The sequence below is a fragment of the Leptonychotes weddellii genome, chromosome 4, assembly GCF_054177405.1.
Source record: "Leptonychotes weddellii isolate Sample4059 chromosome 4, ASM5417740v2, whole genome shotgun sequence".
Taxonomy (NCBI): domain Eukaryota; kingdom Metazoa; phylum Chordata; class Mammalia; order Carnivora; family Phocidae; genus Leptonychotes; species Leptonychotes weddellii.
In genome coordinates, this window is record NC_138372.1 from 112,104,785 (window position 1) to 112,121,346 (window position 16,562).

Below are 16,562 nucleotides of genomic sequence, written 5' to 3' on the forward strand. Positions count from 1 at the left end.
AAAAAAAAAAAGATTCAAAGAAAAATTCTTATTTTATGTGGCATTTACTGGGACGAATACAGCTCTTAAATAGCACCATGGAAAAGAAGCATGCTTGTCCCAGCAGTTCTCCCCAGTGTTTATAGGGTTTGAAGCACTTGCACAGGCGGCTTTTCATTTGATCTTCGTAACAGTTCGAGCCTCTCCTCCTCACCCCTCACATCCTGCTTTCACACCCTATTACTTATTTGATTTTCATTTATAAGAATTTTCCTCCCTTCTTTTTAAAAAATGTGTGGCATGCATTTTTTGGTTACCTAAACTTTTAAATCATTTTACTTAAGAATTTATTGAATGCGGGCGCCTGGGTGGCTCAGTCATTAAGCGTCTGCCTTCGGCTCAGGTCATGATCCTGGAGTCCCGGGATCGAGTCCCACGTCGGGCTCCCTGCTCAGCAGGGGGTCTGCTTCTCCCTCTCCCCTCTTCCCTCTCGTGCTCTCTGTCTCTCATTCTCTCTCTCTCAAATAAATAAATAAAATCTTTTAAAAAAAAAAGAATTTATTGAATGCCTCCTGTCTGCATGAGGTAATGCCTTTTGCCTTGAACTAACATTTAATAACTTTTTTCTTCTGAGAATTTGGTGACACCTCCCTGAGGTAATTATAGAATCTACAGGTTTGTTTGGTTTTTTAAAAAATCGGGGTAATTAAGAGTGCCTGGCTGGCTCAGTAAATGGAGTGTGTGACTCTTGATCTCGGGGTTGTGGGTTTGAGCCCCACAATGGGTGTAGCAATTACTTAAAAATAAAAAACCCTTAAAAAAAAAAATCAGAGTAGCTAAATTGCTTGTGTAGCCACTGGTGTTATGTTCACATGTCAGTAAATTCATGAACTATTGGGGAACATGAACTTTTACTTTTTTTTAAAGGTTTTATTTTATTTATTTGACAGAGAGAGACACAGCGAGAGAGGGAACACAAGCAAGGGGAGCGGGAGAGGGAGAAGCAGACTTCCCGCGGAGCAGGGAGCCCGATGTCGGGCTTGATCCCAGGACCCTGGGATCATGACCTGAGCTGAAGGCAGACGCTTAATGACTGAGCCACCCAGGCGCCCTGGGGAACATGAACTTTTAAATTCACTTAAATCTCTCACAAATTCAGGATGTCTGCGTGGCTCAGTCGGTTAAGCATCTGCCTTCAGCTCAGGTCATGATCCCGGGGTCCTGGGATTGAGCCCCACATCAGGCTCCCTTCTCAGCGGGAAGTCACTTCTCCCTCTACCTCTGCCCGTCCTGCTGCTTGTGCACTCTCTCTTACTCTCTCTCAAATAAATATATAAAATCTTTAAACAAAAAAATTTCTCACAAATTCTTGGGGGCTGTTTATCAGTCATGAACTCGAACCTGAATGACAAACTTGTCTGCACTGCTTTTCCCCTCGCACACTCCCCAGTTTAGTAGGTCGCTCTCTCAACAGCTTTCCGTCTAGCTTGGATTTATTCCATAGTCCTTTGTTTCATTTAGTCTTGTTAATACTTCACACCTTCTTGCCCCTTGGTCCTTTTATGCATTTCAGTGGCAGAAATCCCAACCCTGGCTGAATCCTGGTTATCATCTTCTGGGCTGCTGAATAGTGCTGAAGAAGGTTGCAGCACCGGGCATATTGGAAGCACTGTGAAGTCCCAGTCACTAATCTCTGTGCTTCCCCACTGCCTGGTGATGCTCCTGTGTTTCTGTAGCTGCTTCTCCTACTCTCTGTACTAACCATTTCAGATGTTCTCCAAATTTCCAGACTCCTTTTCTTCTTCTTCACTTATAGCAGATGATCTTGCCTTCTCTTTTATAGGGAAAATAGAATCAGCCTCAGTCTCACTGTCAGATTTGCAGACCTAACACGCACCTGCTCCCTGTCATTTCCCTCTTTCTAATGTAGTGGAAAAGGCCAGTTTCCACCTCTGCCCTGGATCCCGACTTCTCATGGGGAACCCTGTGCATGCTTTTTTTCTGCACAGAAAACTGCTTCCTTTTGTTAGGGGTCCTTCCAGTCAATAATTAAACATTATCAAGTCTGTTGCTTCTTAAACCAAAACCCCTCAACCATGCTGTCCTGCCAGGTAATACTTTTTCCCTTCACAGCCAAACTTGTTAAAAGTTTCTGTACTCATTTTTTCTTTCTGAATTTCCTCTCATTTCCCAGTTTACCAAAAATAGCTACTAGAATTGCTGAATCAGGGGACCTGGTGGCTCAGTCAGTTAAGCATCTGCCTTCGGCTCAGTTCATTACCCCGGGGTCCTGGGATTGAGTCCCACATTGGGCTCCTTGCTCAGTGGGGAGTTTCTTTCTCCCTCTGCCTGCCGCTCCCCCTGCTTGTCCTCACACTCTCTCTGACAAATAAAATCTTTAAAAAAATAAAAATAAACTTCCAACACTCTTGTTCCATAGGCTTCCGCAAGATCCCACAGTCATCTCATGCTTTCCTTTCTGTATTTCTGGGCCCTCTTCTGTAATGTCCTGTGTAAGCTCCTTTCTTCAACCTGTTGGTTAAGTGTTGTGGTTCCTTGTGGTTGTCCTAACCCCTCTTTCCTTCTTCTGTGCCTCTCTTCCTTGACAGTCTCAATTGGCCCAATGGCTTTGGTTCTCTGTATGTCTTCGTCTCACGTTTATAACTCCAGTCCAGACCTCTCTTCTGAACTCGGGACAATGGGATATCTGCCTATTCAGCACCACCCTTCGGATTTCTGGAGAGAACTTCAAACATAGCATGTTCAGAATTGAACTCCTACCATTTTCCTTTTTTGTGCCTCAGGTCAGGAATCTGAGTCATTCTTGACTTCTCGTTCTTCCTTACTTCCATATTCAATAGACAGCCAGATCTTATTGTATTTGCCTCCTAAATCTTTCCCACAACCACACGCTTTTCTACTCCCACTGTGATTACTCTTTTTCTGCCATTCTCAACTTATTTTTTTTTAAAGATTTTATTTTTAGATAATCTCTACATCCAACGTGGGGCCCAAACACACAAGCCTGAGATCAAGAGTCACGGCTCCACAGACTGAGCCAGCCAGGCACCCTTACCATTTTGAGCTTGTGTTTGGCCACAACAATAGCTATTTTTCCTTCATTTGCTCATGGCTTTCCAGTCCATTTCCCTATTACAGTCCAAGTGGTCTTAAACAAGAAACCAAAAATCCCCCATATTTGTGACATTCCTAAAATTCCCTCATGACTTCTCATAATCCTAGAATAAAATCCTAAATTCTTAATGTAGACCCAATATGATATGGCCTGTTTGCCTCACAGGCTTCCCCTTGTGTGACAGTCCCAATCCTTTCCTGTACTGCAACAATATTTGACTCATTTTCTTGATCCAACTAACCTCTTTGCCACCTCAGGACCTTCGTATTTTGCCTGGAATGTTCTCCCCCTCATTTTTTATATGACTTTTACTCACCTTTCAGATCTCTGATCAAACATTACTTCATCTCCAGAAAGTCTTTTTAGACCCACCAAACTAGGTTGGATCCTACTTTACACGCTCTTGTGTCACCTTGCAGGGAAAATAACTGGAATTGATACTCTGCCAGCCTTTGATCATACTAACCCAGAATAGAATTTTTTTTTTCTTGGTACAATAACTTATCAGTTTGATTTTACCTCTGCCCCACTGTATAAAAAAACTCTTACCTAACTTCTCTTTCACCTCTTCCATTCAGATAATAATTACAATTCTTTGTGCCTATGTAGTGCCTTATTCTTTTTTTTTTTTTTGAGATTTATTTATTTATTTATTTGAGAGAGAGAGCACAGAGGGGAGGGACACAGGGAGAGGGAGAGAGAGCCTTAAGCAGACTCTGTGCTGAGCGCAGAGCCCAATGCGGGGCTTGATTCCATGACCCTGAGATCACAGCCTGAGCCGAAACCAGGAGTTGGACGCTTAACTGATGGCGCCACCCAGGCACCTTGTGCCTTATTCTTTTCATGTCTCTTTTATTTCCATATTTTTCACTAGTCCTTAAAATTGCATGTGAAGTGTCTAGGACAGAAATGTTAACTCCATTTTACCTACAAAGAAACTATGACTGTGAAGAGGATATGACTTAGGTTGGTCATTCTGAATAACTCTCCTGTCTGCTTTGGTGGTAGTCTCTCCACTACACTGTCTTGCTGCATGAATACCATTAACATGTACCTAGAAAGAATTATTGAGGGACAAAGTGGTAATGGTTCAGCTTCATATAATTATTCAGTGAGTACTTAATTGTATTTTTCAACATTAGTAAAAAAATTATGTATTTTTTTAACATTCTAGCTTGAAATTCAGAATCATCCTTTTTTTGAATCACTCAGCTGGACTGATCTTGTACAAAAGAGGATTCCACCACCATTTAATCCTAATGTGGTAAGTGTCTATCCAAATCTTATTTTCTAAACTAGTGAAATGTAGAACTGTAGCTCATCATAATTTTAGCAATAGATCTCAAAATCTAATGTGAATGAAACTGAATCATCAGTACCAATATATGAAAATATGTCTTGGGGTTGTCTAGTGCACTGATAACTTCAAGATGACCAGTAAAATTATAGTTATATTACATTGGTAAAAGTATCTTTTAGCATAGTAATTATGAAGTGTTTCTTTGGAACATGTATAGAAAGGGATGAGCTCATTAGATTAAAAAAAGATGCACATTAAATAAGTGAGGTGTCTCATGCCTATAAATCAACAAACATGTTAAGTAACATTAATGCACATTTTTTTCTAGATTGATACAAAACCAAGCACAGGCAAACATTAATGGTAATGTTTCACAACACCAAAACACTTTAAATAAAAGAAAAAAAAATTCACCTATGATCCCGCAACCCCAAATCAATCTTGGTTTATATTATACTCTCTCCTAGTCCTTACCTGTTATTTTTACTGCTATAATAACACATCACAAAAATTGCCGTGTTTTTTTATTTGATAGTATAAGGATTGTCATGTTTTTATTTAACGTTATAAGGATTTTCTAAGTGCCTGCTCATTTTTACATTTATTATTATTACCATTCACTTAACAAGAAAAGGCAATCGAGCATAAGAAAGCATAGATAGAATAGTGATTTTGAAATGAGGCACAGATTTGAATCCTTGAATCCTTTTTGGAAAATAAAATGTTCATGTTAGCTTGACTTGTTAAATCAATTGATGGAAACATTTTACCTAAAGATTTTTTTTTTTTAAGAGGAAAGCTTCATCAAAGATCTGTTTACAGTGTTAATGATGTTGAAAATTTGGGGAAATAAATACAGAACAATAGGGAAATTTTTAATAATCATCAGTAGGCCAATAATGATGTTACTAACTATTGATGGCTATATCTTTAGGCATATACTTTTATGCATTATAATATGTAATTTATTCCTTACGCTACCAAGTTACTACCGTTACTGTCCTTCTAATTATACATGTTTTATAAATGAAGAAATGGAAAGTCAGAGATGCCACATAGCTGGATTAAAAAGTAGCAGAGCAAGGATTCAAATCTGTGCCTCATTTCAAAATCACTATCTATGCTTTCTTATGCTCGATTGCTTTTTCTTGTTAAGTGAATAGTAATAATAATAAATGTAAAAATGAGCAGGCACTTAGAAAATCCTTATAACGTTAAATAAAAACACGACAATCCTTATACTATCAAATAAAAAAACATGGCAATTTTTGTGATGTGTTATTATAGCAGTAAAAATAACAGGTAAGGACTAGGAGAGAGTATAATATAAACCAAGATTGATTTGGGGTTGCGGGATCATAGGTGAATTTTTTTTTTCTTTTATTTAAAGTGTTTTGGTGTTGTGAAATTCATGGCATACTTTTTTAGTAAATTAGTGCAGAATAAGGAAATTGCTTCAGGAAAATATTACTTAGTCTATTCATTTTAAAGGTTTGTTTCAGTGCATAGCTTATGACTAGTAATATTTAATAAGTGTGACACTGTACACCTGTTAACAATATTTGTAGATTGCCTTATTTCACATAGCTTATCCAGAAGTGACTCCATTAAGGACAGTTTCTGTCCCTAATTTCTAGAGTTTGCAGTAAGAACCTAGGACCTTTAAGGATTATTTTATTTTTATTTTTACATTGAAAATCTTACTGAGTTTAGTTATCCTCAAATAAATATGTCATCAGGCACATTAAAGAGTTAGGTACTCCTAAGCAGTACTGGAAATGGAAACAATGTTGACTTCAGAGTCAGTACCTCCATTTGGATCCCCACTCTTTTTGACTAATAAAATTTTTTAAAGCAAGATCCACAACCAAGAAGCCACAGAAGAAATTGGTAAATTTGGCCACATTAAATTTAGAAATGTCTACATCGTAAGAAAGAAAAAAAAAAAAAAAAAACACTGCAAATAAACTGGGGAAGGTTTCTTTAACACATAAAGCATTCTTACAAATCAATGAGAAAAAAGACCAGTGACCAGTAAAAACATGGACAAAAGACACAAAATATGCAGTTACAGAAAAATAAATACAGATGGCTTTTAAATATATGGAAAGATGTTCAAACTCACTGACAAACTCTAATAGGTTACCATTTTCCACTTAACGGATTAATAAAGATCAGAAAGTTAGAGTATGTTAATGTAGACGTTCTCATACTCTGTTCTCAGTACTTGCATCCTTTTAACTCTGACAGCAATTCTATGAAATAGTACTACTATTTTCCATATATTACAGATGAGTTAACTTAGGCACAGAAAAGGTTAAATAACTTGCCCAGAGTTTCAAGTTAAAGAACTCGAATTTGAGCTCGGGCTCTTCAAAGACAGAACCTTCCCTCACTCTTACCATAAGCAATACAGTGTTATCCCTGTCAGTACTAGCCATGAGCCATAAGGGCATTCATAAAATATCTATAAAGTCAAGTAAAAGAACATTTGCCATCATTTACTGAATACCTTCTACCTGTCAGATTCTGGGAATTTTGTGGACTAACACATCAGATCCTCACAACAACCTTAACAGGTAGGTGGTAGTATTCTTACTTACAGGAGTGGAAACAGAGTTAGGGTAATTTATATAGAAAATTAGAGCTAGCAAAAAAAAAAAATTAGAGCCAGCAAATTTCATAGCCAGAATTCAAACCTTAGTCTTATTCCAAAGCCCATCCTTCTGGGGTTACATGTAAGAATTTGATGACATTTTATATATACACATAAGTACAACTTGTAGCATTCTTCTTCCTCTCTGGAGGAATTTCTTATATTGAGGGATCTAGCACTCTGGGTTTCCCTTGTCTGTGCTCTGCTGTTTGTAGACCTACCAGGCTAACTGTATCCTTGGCTTAGAGTACCTGCCCTGGATCCTTGTCTGTTCACCTCGGTTAGACTTGGTACCTAGACATGCTAAGGATTCCCTCCCGCTTAGCAGAGCAGAGATAACCTAGAGATTCAGGAATGAGTTCTAAGAGTGAGTCACTGGAATTTGTCTCTCAGTTTTTATCTGCAAATACGTCAGAAGGGGAGAGTGCGGTAGTTTGTACCAGATTTGTAAACGAAGACGAAGAACCGCTTCCATCAAGAAGTTGCCATGCTTTACTTCCCGGGTTCCCAGCTTCTTTAGGCCTCTACAGCTAAGATGTCCTAGCCAAATGCCTAATGACCTCTGTAGCACAGTTTTATTTAACGCCCCTTTATTCTCCTCAAAAGGCTTCACCTATCCAAAGTATAGAAACTAGATAGGCAAGCATTTGATAGGAGCTCAAGTGAAAAGTGCCATCGTGAAAACCTACCTGGACTCCTTTTCTAAACTTAGAGGTGGTGCTGGGTAGAGAGAAAGAGGGGTCAGTTGCAGGGCCTGAGGTTCAAGTTACCATAGGTAAGGACTCTGTTATGCTAGCCTACCACCCTTGTCTCTCCCCACTTCCAACAAGAACTTTGCTAGGACAGAAAACCTCACCTAAATAGTAAACTCTGGAAAGGAAAAGCAGAAATGGTTTCAAAGAAATGGTGAAGAAGGAAGACATCTAAACTTGCCAGGAATAAATATATAAATTCATGAAGTGGTTTTAATAAAAGACTAAATTAGTGAAAAACAAGCTAAGGTGAATAATAATATGCTTTTGATGTTTTAGGCAGGACCAGATGATATCAGGAACTTTGATGCAGCATTTACGGAAGAAACAGTTCCGTACTCTGTGTGTGTGTCTTCTGACTATTCTATAGTGAACGCCAGTGTGCTGGAAGCAGATGATGCATTCGTTGGTTTCTCTTACGCACCTCCTTCAGAAGATTTATTTTTGTGAACAGTTTGCCATCCAGAAACCATTGAGCAAATATAAGCCTACAGATGAGACTGAAACTCCTCTTTGTGTGAATATATTCAAATATGTTTAACTAGTGCCTCATTTTTACATGCAATGTTAAAAACTATGAAAAATGTATTTTCTGCTGTATGCAAGAAAATAGGGCATTTCAAAGAGCTAAGTTTTGAATTAAAATTTCTATTGTTTATTAAGCTTATTTTTAAACAGAGTTTTAAAAGCTATTCTCAGCATTAACCTATTTTTAAAGAAAACATTTTGCTAATGACTGTTTTTCTCCCATGAGTTTACACTAACATCTACCCAAGACAGACTGTTTTTCAACAGCCTATTTCAGTTTGGTTAACATGACATTAATACCTTTGTAACTCTCTACTTTGACCTTTGTTCTCAGATCAGAACTATGCAATTGGTATGTGGTTGTTTAAGAAGAAACCACATCTTTCCATGATAAGTCATTCTTTGACATAATCAGTTCTTGGTAGGATTAAAATGTGAAAGCATAGTTAACACATGGGCTGTGAGTTAACACTTTGAATAAGTGTTCATTCTGCAGATCAAATTAAGAAATAACAAAAGGAGACCCATTGCTTTTGAAATACCAATTCAAATTTGTGAATTATTTTTCTCTGGAAGAAAAGTAAAGGCTTAATAGTTAGAAAGTTTAAAATATTCCCAAAGATCTGAAGGGTAATAAAATACTACTGGATTTTTTTTTTTTTAGGTGGTACCAAAAATGAATGTCTCTGTGTCATGTATTTATATTACAAATACATTCTATTTATGTTCTTTCTGGTCTTTATGTTGTTAAGTAGGCCTAAATCTTGGTATTTGCTTTTGCAAAAAGCTGTTCAAAACTGTCTTTCTACTTGGTTAATAAGTGAAAAATATTGAGCCTTCTAGAGTTTTTACCTAATTGGGAATATAAAAAATAGAATAGCAAATTCTTGGTCAGTATATGTATTTCACTACAGTGTAACAAAAGTTAAAAATGATTCAGGCCGATGCAATGTCAGTATCTTTTTTGTCTTAGAAAAAGCACAGGAAACTGACCTTAAAATCATACTAAAAACAAACTGTGTACTTGTCATTATAAAAGAGAATACAGAAAAACTAAAAAAGAATGCTTGTCTTGGAATTCTGCTTCTTAGAGAAGAAATATTTCAAGTCATGTAGGAAACATCGTGAAAGTTTAGGGACCAACTTTATATGCTTCAGGAACAAGCATTCTTTCCATGTATTTTCTCTTGAGAAAGAAATCACAAAAGCATTTCACACCAATACCCTTTGGCTTAAAAATGTTCAGCAAAATGGGGGGAGGGGGGTGTGCTTTTGTTAGATTAATAATGTTTGCATCCAATACACTGAATCTTCCTTTAGAGGTAAGACTTTAATAGCAACACTGTAAATATTTGGTTTATTTGGCACTACTGTAAGTTCTGCTTTTACACAAAGTTCTTTGCTTATTATAAAGCAAAATAAAAACTGTAGTCTCTTGTATGATTTTTTTTTTACTCAGCCACTCCTTAATTAAACTGCCAAAAATTAAAGTGCAATATTGTATATTTTTAAGAACAAATTTAAATATGCTGATGTTTATTGGATCACAAGAAATACAAATCTTATAGTATAATAAAACTAGCAAAAAGATTAATAAGCATCTAATCCCTGTCATTATTTTAAATTGGTGATGGTTTATAAAAGTCATTACAAAAATGATTTGTATATGTGAGGGATAAAAGTATAAAACTTTACCTGTATTTGGACACACATAAAAATTCGATTATCTAGATTATCAGAGGCTGACATATTTAATATTCAGGGAATAAACATCTTCCTAGTTTCCAGTTTATTTTTTCTCTCATAGCATGCTGTCTTTTAGAAAAAAAATGTGTGCCCTTTGAGTAGTTGAACCATTTCATGGCTATTGCCAAAATAAATTCAAGGGTCTGAGTGAAGAATCCCTAACATTCTTCATGTTATCCATACCTCTTATTTTATTGCATATGGTACAGTGAAGAGCTTCCCAGCCATTGTTACAGCATAGTACACACTGAAATTGACAAGTTTTGGGCATACCTGGGGGGAGGTCCTGAATGATGTAGATAGAGACTGGAAGCAGGTTCTCCGTTCAAAAATTTTTTTTTTTTTAAAGATTTTACTTATTTATTTGACAGAGACAGAGACGGCGAGAGCAGGAACACAAGCAGGGGGAGTGGGAGAGGGAGAAGCAGGCTTCCCGCCGAGTGGGGAGCCCGATGTGAGGCTCGATCCCAGGACTCTGGGATCATGACCTGAGCCGAAGGCAGCTGCTTAACGACTGAGCCACCCAGGCGCCCCCGCCGTTCAAAATTTTTATATGCCAAAATAATTTTTGAACTTAAGGTTTTTACAGAGCCAACAAACGCTGTTTGGATATAATTTTAGCAATGGAACATTTAAAAGGTGGTTTAAATATTTCAAATATTTATTACTGTAAAATTTGATCACTATAAAAACTTACCATTACCAGTGTCTTTTAGCATACCTTTAACTATCCACAGGCATAATATTAAAAAAATTTACACAGATGTTACTGTATGAAGAGTGGGAGTGAGTATTAACAGGAAAATTTGTGGTGATATTATATTAGAATGACTTTTTCAATAAACTGTGTTGAAATTGATAACTTAATTCTTCATATATGTAGTTTGGAAGTTAAGTCTGTTTTAAAAGTGGGATTTTCTGCCACTTGCCTTTAAGGTTGGTTTTTACTTTTATTGATTTTTACAGATTATTCCATATCCCAAGGTGATTGTTCTTTTATTATAAAATCCTAAAAGTACATAGATGAGTGTCAGGCATCTTGAGTACCTTGAAATAATATGCCAATTTTTTGTTTTGTTTTGTTTTTAAAGATTTTATTTATTTATTTGACAGAGAGAGACACAGCGAGAGAGGGAACACAAGCAGGGGGAGTGGGAGAGGGAGAAGCAGGCTCCCCGCTGAGCCGGGAGCCCGACGCGGGGCTCGATCCCAGGACCCTGGCATCATGACCTGAGCTGAAGGCAGACGCCCAACGACTGAGCCACCCAGGCGCCCCAATAATATGCCAGGTTTTGTGTATGAATGAAATCGAGTTGGGGCAGGGAGTGCTACATGGCTTTGTTCAGATGCCCAAAAGGATTCACTGCTGTAAGAATACTGGGTTTCCTCTCTGCCGGTTTAGTTCTTTACTCACCTACTATTAAGAGTAATTGCTCTCTAACTTCCCTGAAAGCATTCCAGTTGGGACTTTTTACGTCTTTAGCATTTTTGGTGTCTTACCAATATTGCATAATCACTCATTTGTAATCCTTTTTTTTTTTTTTAAAGATTTTATTTATTTATTTGACACAGAGAGAGAGAGAGAGCATAAGCAGGGGGGGCGGCAGGCAGAGGGAGAGGGAGAAGCAGGCTCTCTGCTGAGCAAGGAGCCCGATGCGGGACTCCATCCCAGGACCTTGGGATCATGACCTGAGCCGAAGGCAGTCGCTTAACCAACTGAGCCACCCAGGTGTCCCTCATTTGTAATCCTTTAAACACATTCCTTAATAGTTAAAAGGACCCCTATGCAAAAATAGTTCTTATTTTACTATTCCCTTATATTATGTCCATTTTTGCAGAGGTAAATAAATCAGCAAGAAACATAGCTATTTCAAAGTGTAACTTTTCAATAATTTACCCAAAGTCAAGATAGTAGAGAATAATTTAAAGCAATATTACACACAAAAAAAAGCCTACAGAGAAGTATAAATTCAGAGTGATTTATAGCAGTGAAGTAGCCAAAGGATCCTACAAAAAATATTTTTACATGTTGTACTGAAAATTATGAACACCGTATCTTTAATAGCATAAAACAAAAAAATTACATCATTCTATATAACCCTTCTTACTGGAAGAGCCAGACATGTTTGGTGATTTTACAAATCTTGTGTTTGACTTGGAAGTTTTTACTGAAAATTCTCTTTTGCAGGAATATTATCTCATAGATTTATCCTCTTCCTTCTAACATATTTTCAGTGTTTTCATGTTATTAAAGAGCAGAGATTTACACTTCAATTTTAGTTGAGTGTCTGTGGGAAAGTCTAGAATGAGTTATCAATATTTAAGTGTTTTTATGTTTTATTAGGTAAGAATCCGGAAGGCTTATGTGCAATAAAACAGACTTACCCAAATAGTCTAATTTATCTCAGTGTGTTGGACTTTTTCAGTTCTTTCCAGATAGTAGTTAATACAGCCTTGCTGTTTTGAATTTTTCTCTCATGCCTCAATAATAATAATATAGAAATTATAGCCTACTTTGTTAATGATACATTGATGTTGAACATTAACACTTATTTACTTTAGAAAGATAACCCTAGCTATATGCCTCAAATAGATATCAAAAGCAAAGCTTTGGGGGCGCCTGGATGGCTCAGTTGGTTAAGTGTCTGACTTGATTTTGGCTAAGGTTGTGATCTCGGGATTGTGGGATCAAGCCCCACATCAGGCTCCACACTCAGCAGGGAGTCTGCTTGAGATTCTCTCCCTCTCCCTCTGCCCCTCCACCCACTTGGGCACTCACTCTCCTATCCCCCAATAAATAAATCTTTAAAAAAAAAAAAAAAAGCTTTGTATTTGTCAGAATTCATATGACTTTAACACTTAGGAGCTGGGCATTTATTTGGCTCTATATAAATTATACCTCAGTGAAAAATATTGAAAGACAAAGTCAGCTATATATAACAAAAAATAAAATTTAGATAACCCATAATACTACCATCTTAAAGTATTTGAGACATTTTACCACATTACATATGAAAGAATCCAGGAATTTGGAGCCAAAGAAAAATTAAAGGTGAAGAGGTGAAAACAGCCCAACCTGAGCCATGTAAGTGCATGACAGGGACTTCCTTTTTTCCAGTTCCACCTGTAAGGAGCTTGGAAGTTACCAAGTAAAAAGCTGAACAGACTGAATCATCAACTACTCTTCTTGGATACAGAAGAAAAGGGAGGACACAGGGCAAACTGCTACCCCCAACACTGGAGAGGCAGGTGAATATAAGAAGTTGCAACTTACTAGAGCAGAGACTCAACAACTGCGGGAGCCGGTGCAGGAGTTAGAAACGGAACTAGATTAGCAAGTTGCCAGAGGCTAAGTGAAGACAGTTGAGAGTGAAAAAGTCCAGGGAGAGCAGTCATAGGGATCCCCACAATTTTGTGAAATTGACCTCCCAGAGCTCAAGGAGCTTCTCACAAATACTGGAGAAAAACCCTCTTGCGATTCCAGCAGAAGGAGGGGAAAAGGGACACGTTTCAAATATGCCAGCGCATTCTGGTCTTAACATTCTGGTCTTCTCCTGCCTTTAGGAGAAACTAGTTAATCAGAACCTGACCTGCAGGGTTTTCTCAGAGCCTAATATGCAGGAAGGAAAGTACCAAACTCTAGTCAGTTCAAGTCTCTCAGTTTTTATCTGTGGGAGAAGGGAAATACCCAACTTCAGTCCACTCTAGCCACCCTGTCCCACCTAATGGGAGAGAAAAAACTAAGAAACATACTAAGTTTGTCCAGAGGCATAGGATCACTAAAATAAAGACCTAATCATAGAATTATAGAACCCTTCCCTCTCATCATACCATATCACCACATTTTAAAAGATCTATTTATAGCACTTCCTTTTACCCACTACATCATGTCTGGCCACCAAGTAAAACTACAAGGCGCACTAAAAGGCAAAAACAAAAAACAAAAGCCCACACAATTTGAAGAGAAAGAGCATCAGAATGCAGGGATGTTGGAATTATCAGACCAGGAGTTTAAAACAACTATGATTAATATGTCAAGGTCCCTAGGGGCACCTGGGTGGCTCAGTTGTTAAGTGTCTGCCTTCAGCTCAGGTCATGATACCAGGGTCCTGGATCTGGCCCCTCATTGGGCTCCCTGCTCAGCAGGAAGTCTGCTTCTCCCTCTTCCTCTGCCCTCCCCTCTCCCCCTGCTCATGCTCTCTCTCTCTCTCAAATAAAATCTCTAAAAATATACATATATGTTAAGGTCCCTAATAGATAAAGCAAGAACAGATGGTCTATGTTGTAAGCAGAGAGAAAGAAATCCTAAGAAAGAAACAGAAAGAAATGCTGGAGATGTAAACAACAACAAATGAAGAATGCCTTTGATGGGCTTATTAGTATACTGGACATGGCTGAGGAAAGAATCTCTGAGTTTGAGGATATTTCGGTGAAAACCTCCAAAGCTGAAAAACAAAGAGAACAAAGACTAAAGAAAACAGAACCATATCCAAGGACAGTGGGACAACTGCAAATGGTGTAATACATGTAATACAATAGAATGGTAATAGAAATACCAGAAGAAGAAGAGAGAAAGAAACAGAAGAAATATTTGAAGTAATAATGACATAATTTTCCCTAAATTAATGTCAGACACCAAACCACAGATGGAGGAAACTCAGGAACACCAAGCAGGACAAAAGCCAAAAAATTATACCTAGGCATATCATTTTCAAACTTCAGAAAATCAAAGATAATGAAAAAGTCCTGAAAGAAGCCAGAAGGAAAACATCACCTTACCTATAGAGGAACAAAGAAAAGAATTAGACCCAACTAGTCCTCAGAAATCATGCAAACAAGAAGAGTGGAGTGAAATAAATAAAATGCTGAGAGGGACATTTGGGTGGCTCAGTCAATTGAGCTTCAGATTCTTGGTTTTGGCTTAGGTCATGATCTTGGGGTCATGGGATCGAGCCCTACATCAGGCTCTGTGCCCTGTGAGGTCTGCTTGTTCCTCTCCCTGCCCCTCTGCTTCTCACCCTGCAGGTGCTCATGCACATGCACATGCTCTCTCTCTCTCTCTCTCTAAAAAAATTTTAAAAAGTAAAGGAGAAATGGACTTTCTTAGACAAACAAAAATTGAGGTAATGTGTTGCAATAGACCTGCCTTGCAAGAAATGTTGAAAGAAGTTCTTTAGGGAAAAAGAAAACATCATAGGTCAGAAACTCAGATCTACATAAAGAAAGGAAGAGCATCAAAAAGGAGTACATGAAAGTAAAACTTTTACTTTTCTTAATTGATCTAACAGATAACAATTTGTTCAAAGTAACAGCAACAATGTCTTTGATAATGTATGCATATGTATATATCATATAGGTAAGCTTATTTGTGCTTTTATATAAGTAAAACGAATGATGTCAATGATGCAAGAGACAGGAGGAAAGAATTAAGATTATTTTATTATTATAAGGTACTCACACTGAGGTACTTCACTGTACTGTGAAGCAGTATAATGTTATTTGAAAGTGGATTTGGATTAGTTGTAAATGGGTATTGCAAACTCTGGGACAGTTACTATAAAAAGGTGGGGGGAAAGTGTAACTGATATGCTAAAAAAAAATGGAATCAGTTAAAATCACAAAAGGCAGAAAAAGGATGGGAGACAAAAATAAAGACAAGAAAAAGGCAACAAATAAAAAATAGTAACAAATATGGTAGGTATTAGTTCAACTATATCAATAATCACTTTAAGCATAAATGGTCTAAATGTACCAATTAAAAGACAGAGATTGTCAGAGTAGATCAAAAAACAAGATTCAACTATGTGTTGTCTACAAGGAATTTACTTTAAATTTAAAGATACATACAGATTGAAAATAAATGGATGAAGAAGAATACACCATGCTAACACTAATCAAAAGAAAGCAGGAGTAGCTATATTAACTTCAGACAGAGCAGATTTCAAAGTGAGGAAAATTATCAGGAATAAAAAAAAGGGATTACATAATGATAAAGGAGTCAATTCTCTAGAAAGATATAACAAGCCTCAATGTGTATGTGCCTAACAAAAGAGTGTCTGACTGCATTAGGCAAAAACTGATAGAACTGCAAGGAGAGACAGATGAATCCACTATCATAGTTGGAGACTTCAACACTCCTCTCTCAGAAATGGACAGATCCAGCAGGCAGAAAATCAGTCAGGACATAGTTGAACTCAATGACACCATCAATCCACTGGATATAATTGACATCTATAGACTATTTCATCCAACAACAGCAGAGTACATTCTCTCCAGCTCACATGGAACATTCACCCAGATAGAACAAATTCTGGGCCATAAAACACACCTTGTGAAATTTAAAAGTATAGAAATCATACAATGTTTGCTCTAAAACCACAATTAAAACTAAAAATTAATAACAGAAAGATAATTGGAAAATCCAAAACAGATGAAGATTAAATAACACACTTATAAATAACACAT

General features: G+C 37.3%; 1 protein-coding gene across 1 annotated transcript in view; it reads left to right on the plus strand.

The window, feature by feature from the left end:
• The window catches only part of SGK3 (serum/glucocorticoid regulated kinase family member 3), a 126,857-nt gene extending 117,076 nt beyond the window's left edge, over positions 1 to 9,781 (plus strand). Inside the window, exons 16-17 of the mRNA XM_081817124.1 lie at positions 4,290 to 4,379; positions 8,103 to 9,781. Of these exons, the coding sequence (XP_081673250.1) occupies positions 4,290 to 4,379; positions 8,103 to 8,273 (261 nt within the window). The 3' untranslated portion in view covers positions 8,274 to 9,781. The remainder of the gene's footprint in view (positions 1 to 4,289; positions 4,380 to 8,102) is intronic.
• Positions 9,782 to 16,562: the final 6,781 nt, after the last annotated feature.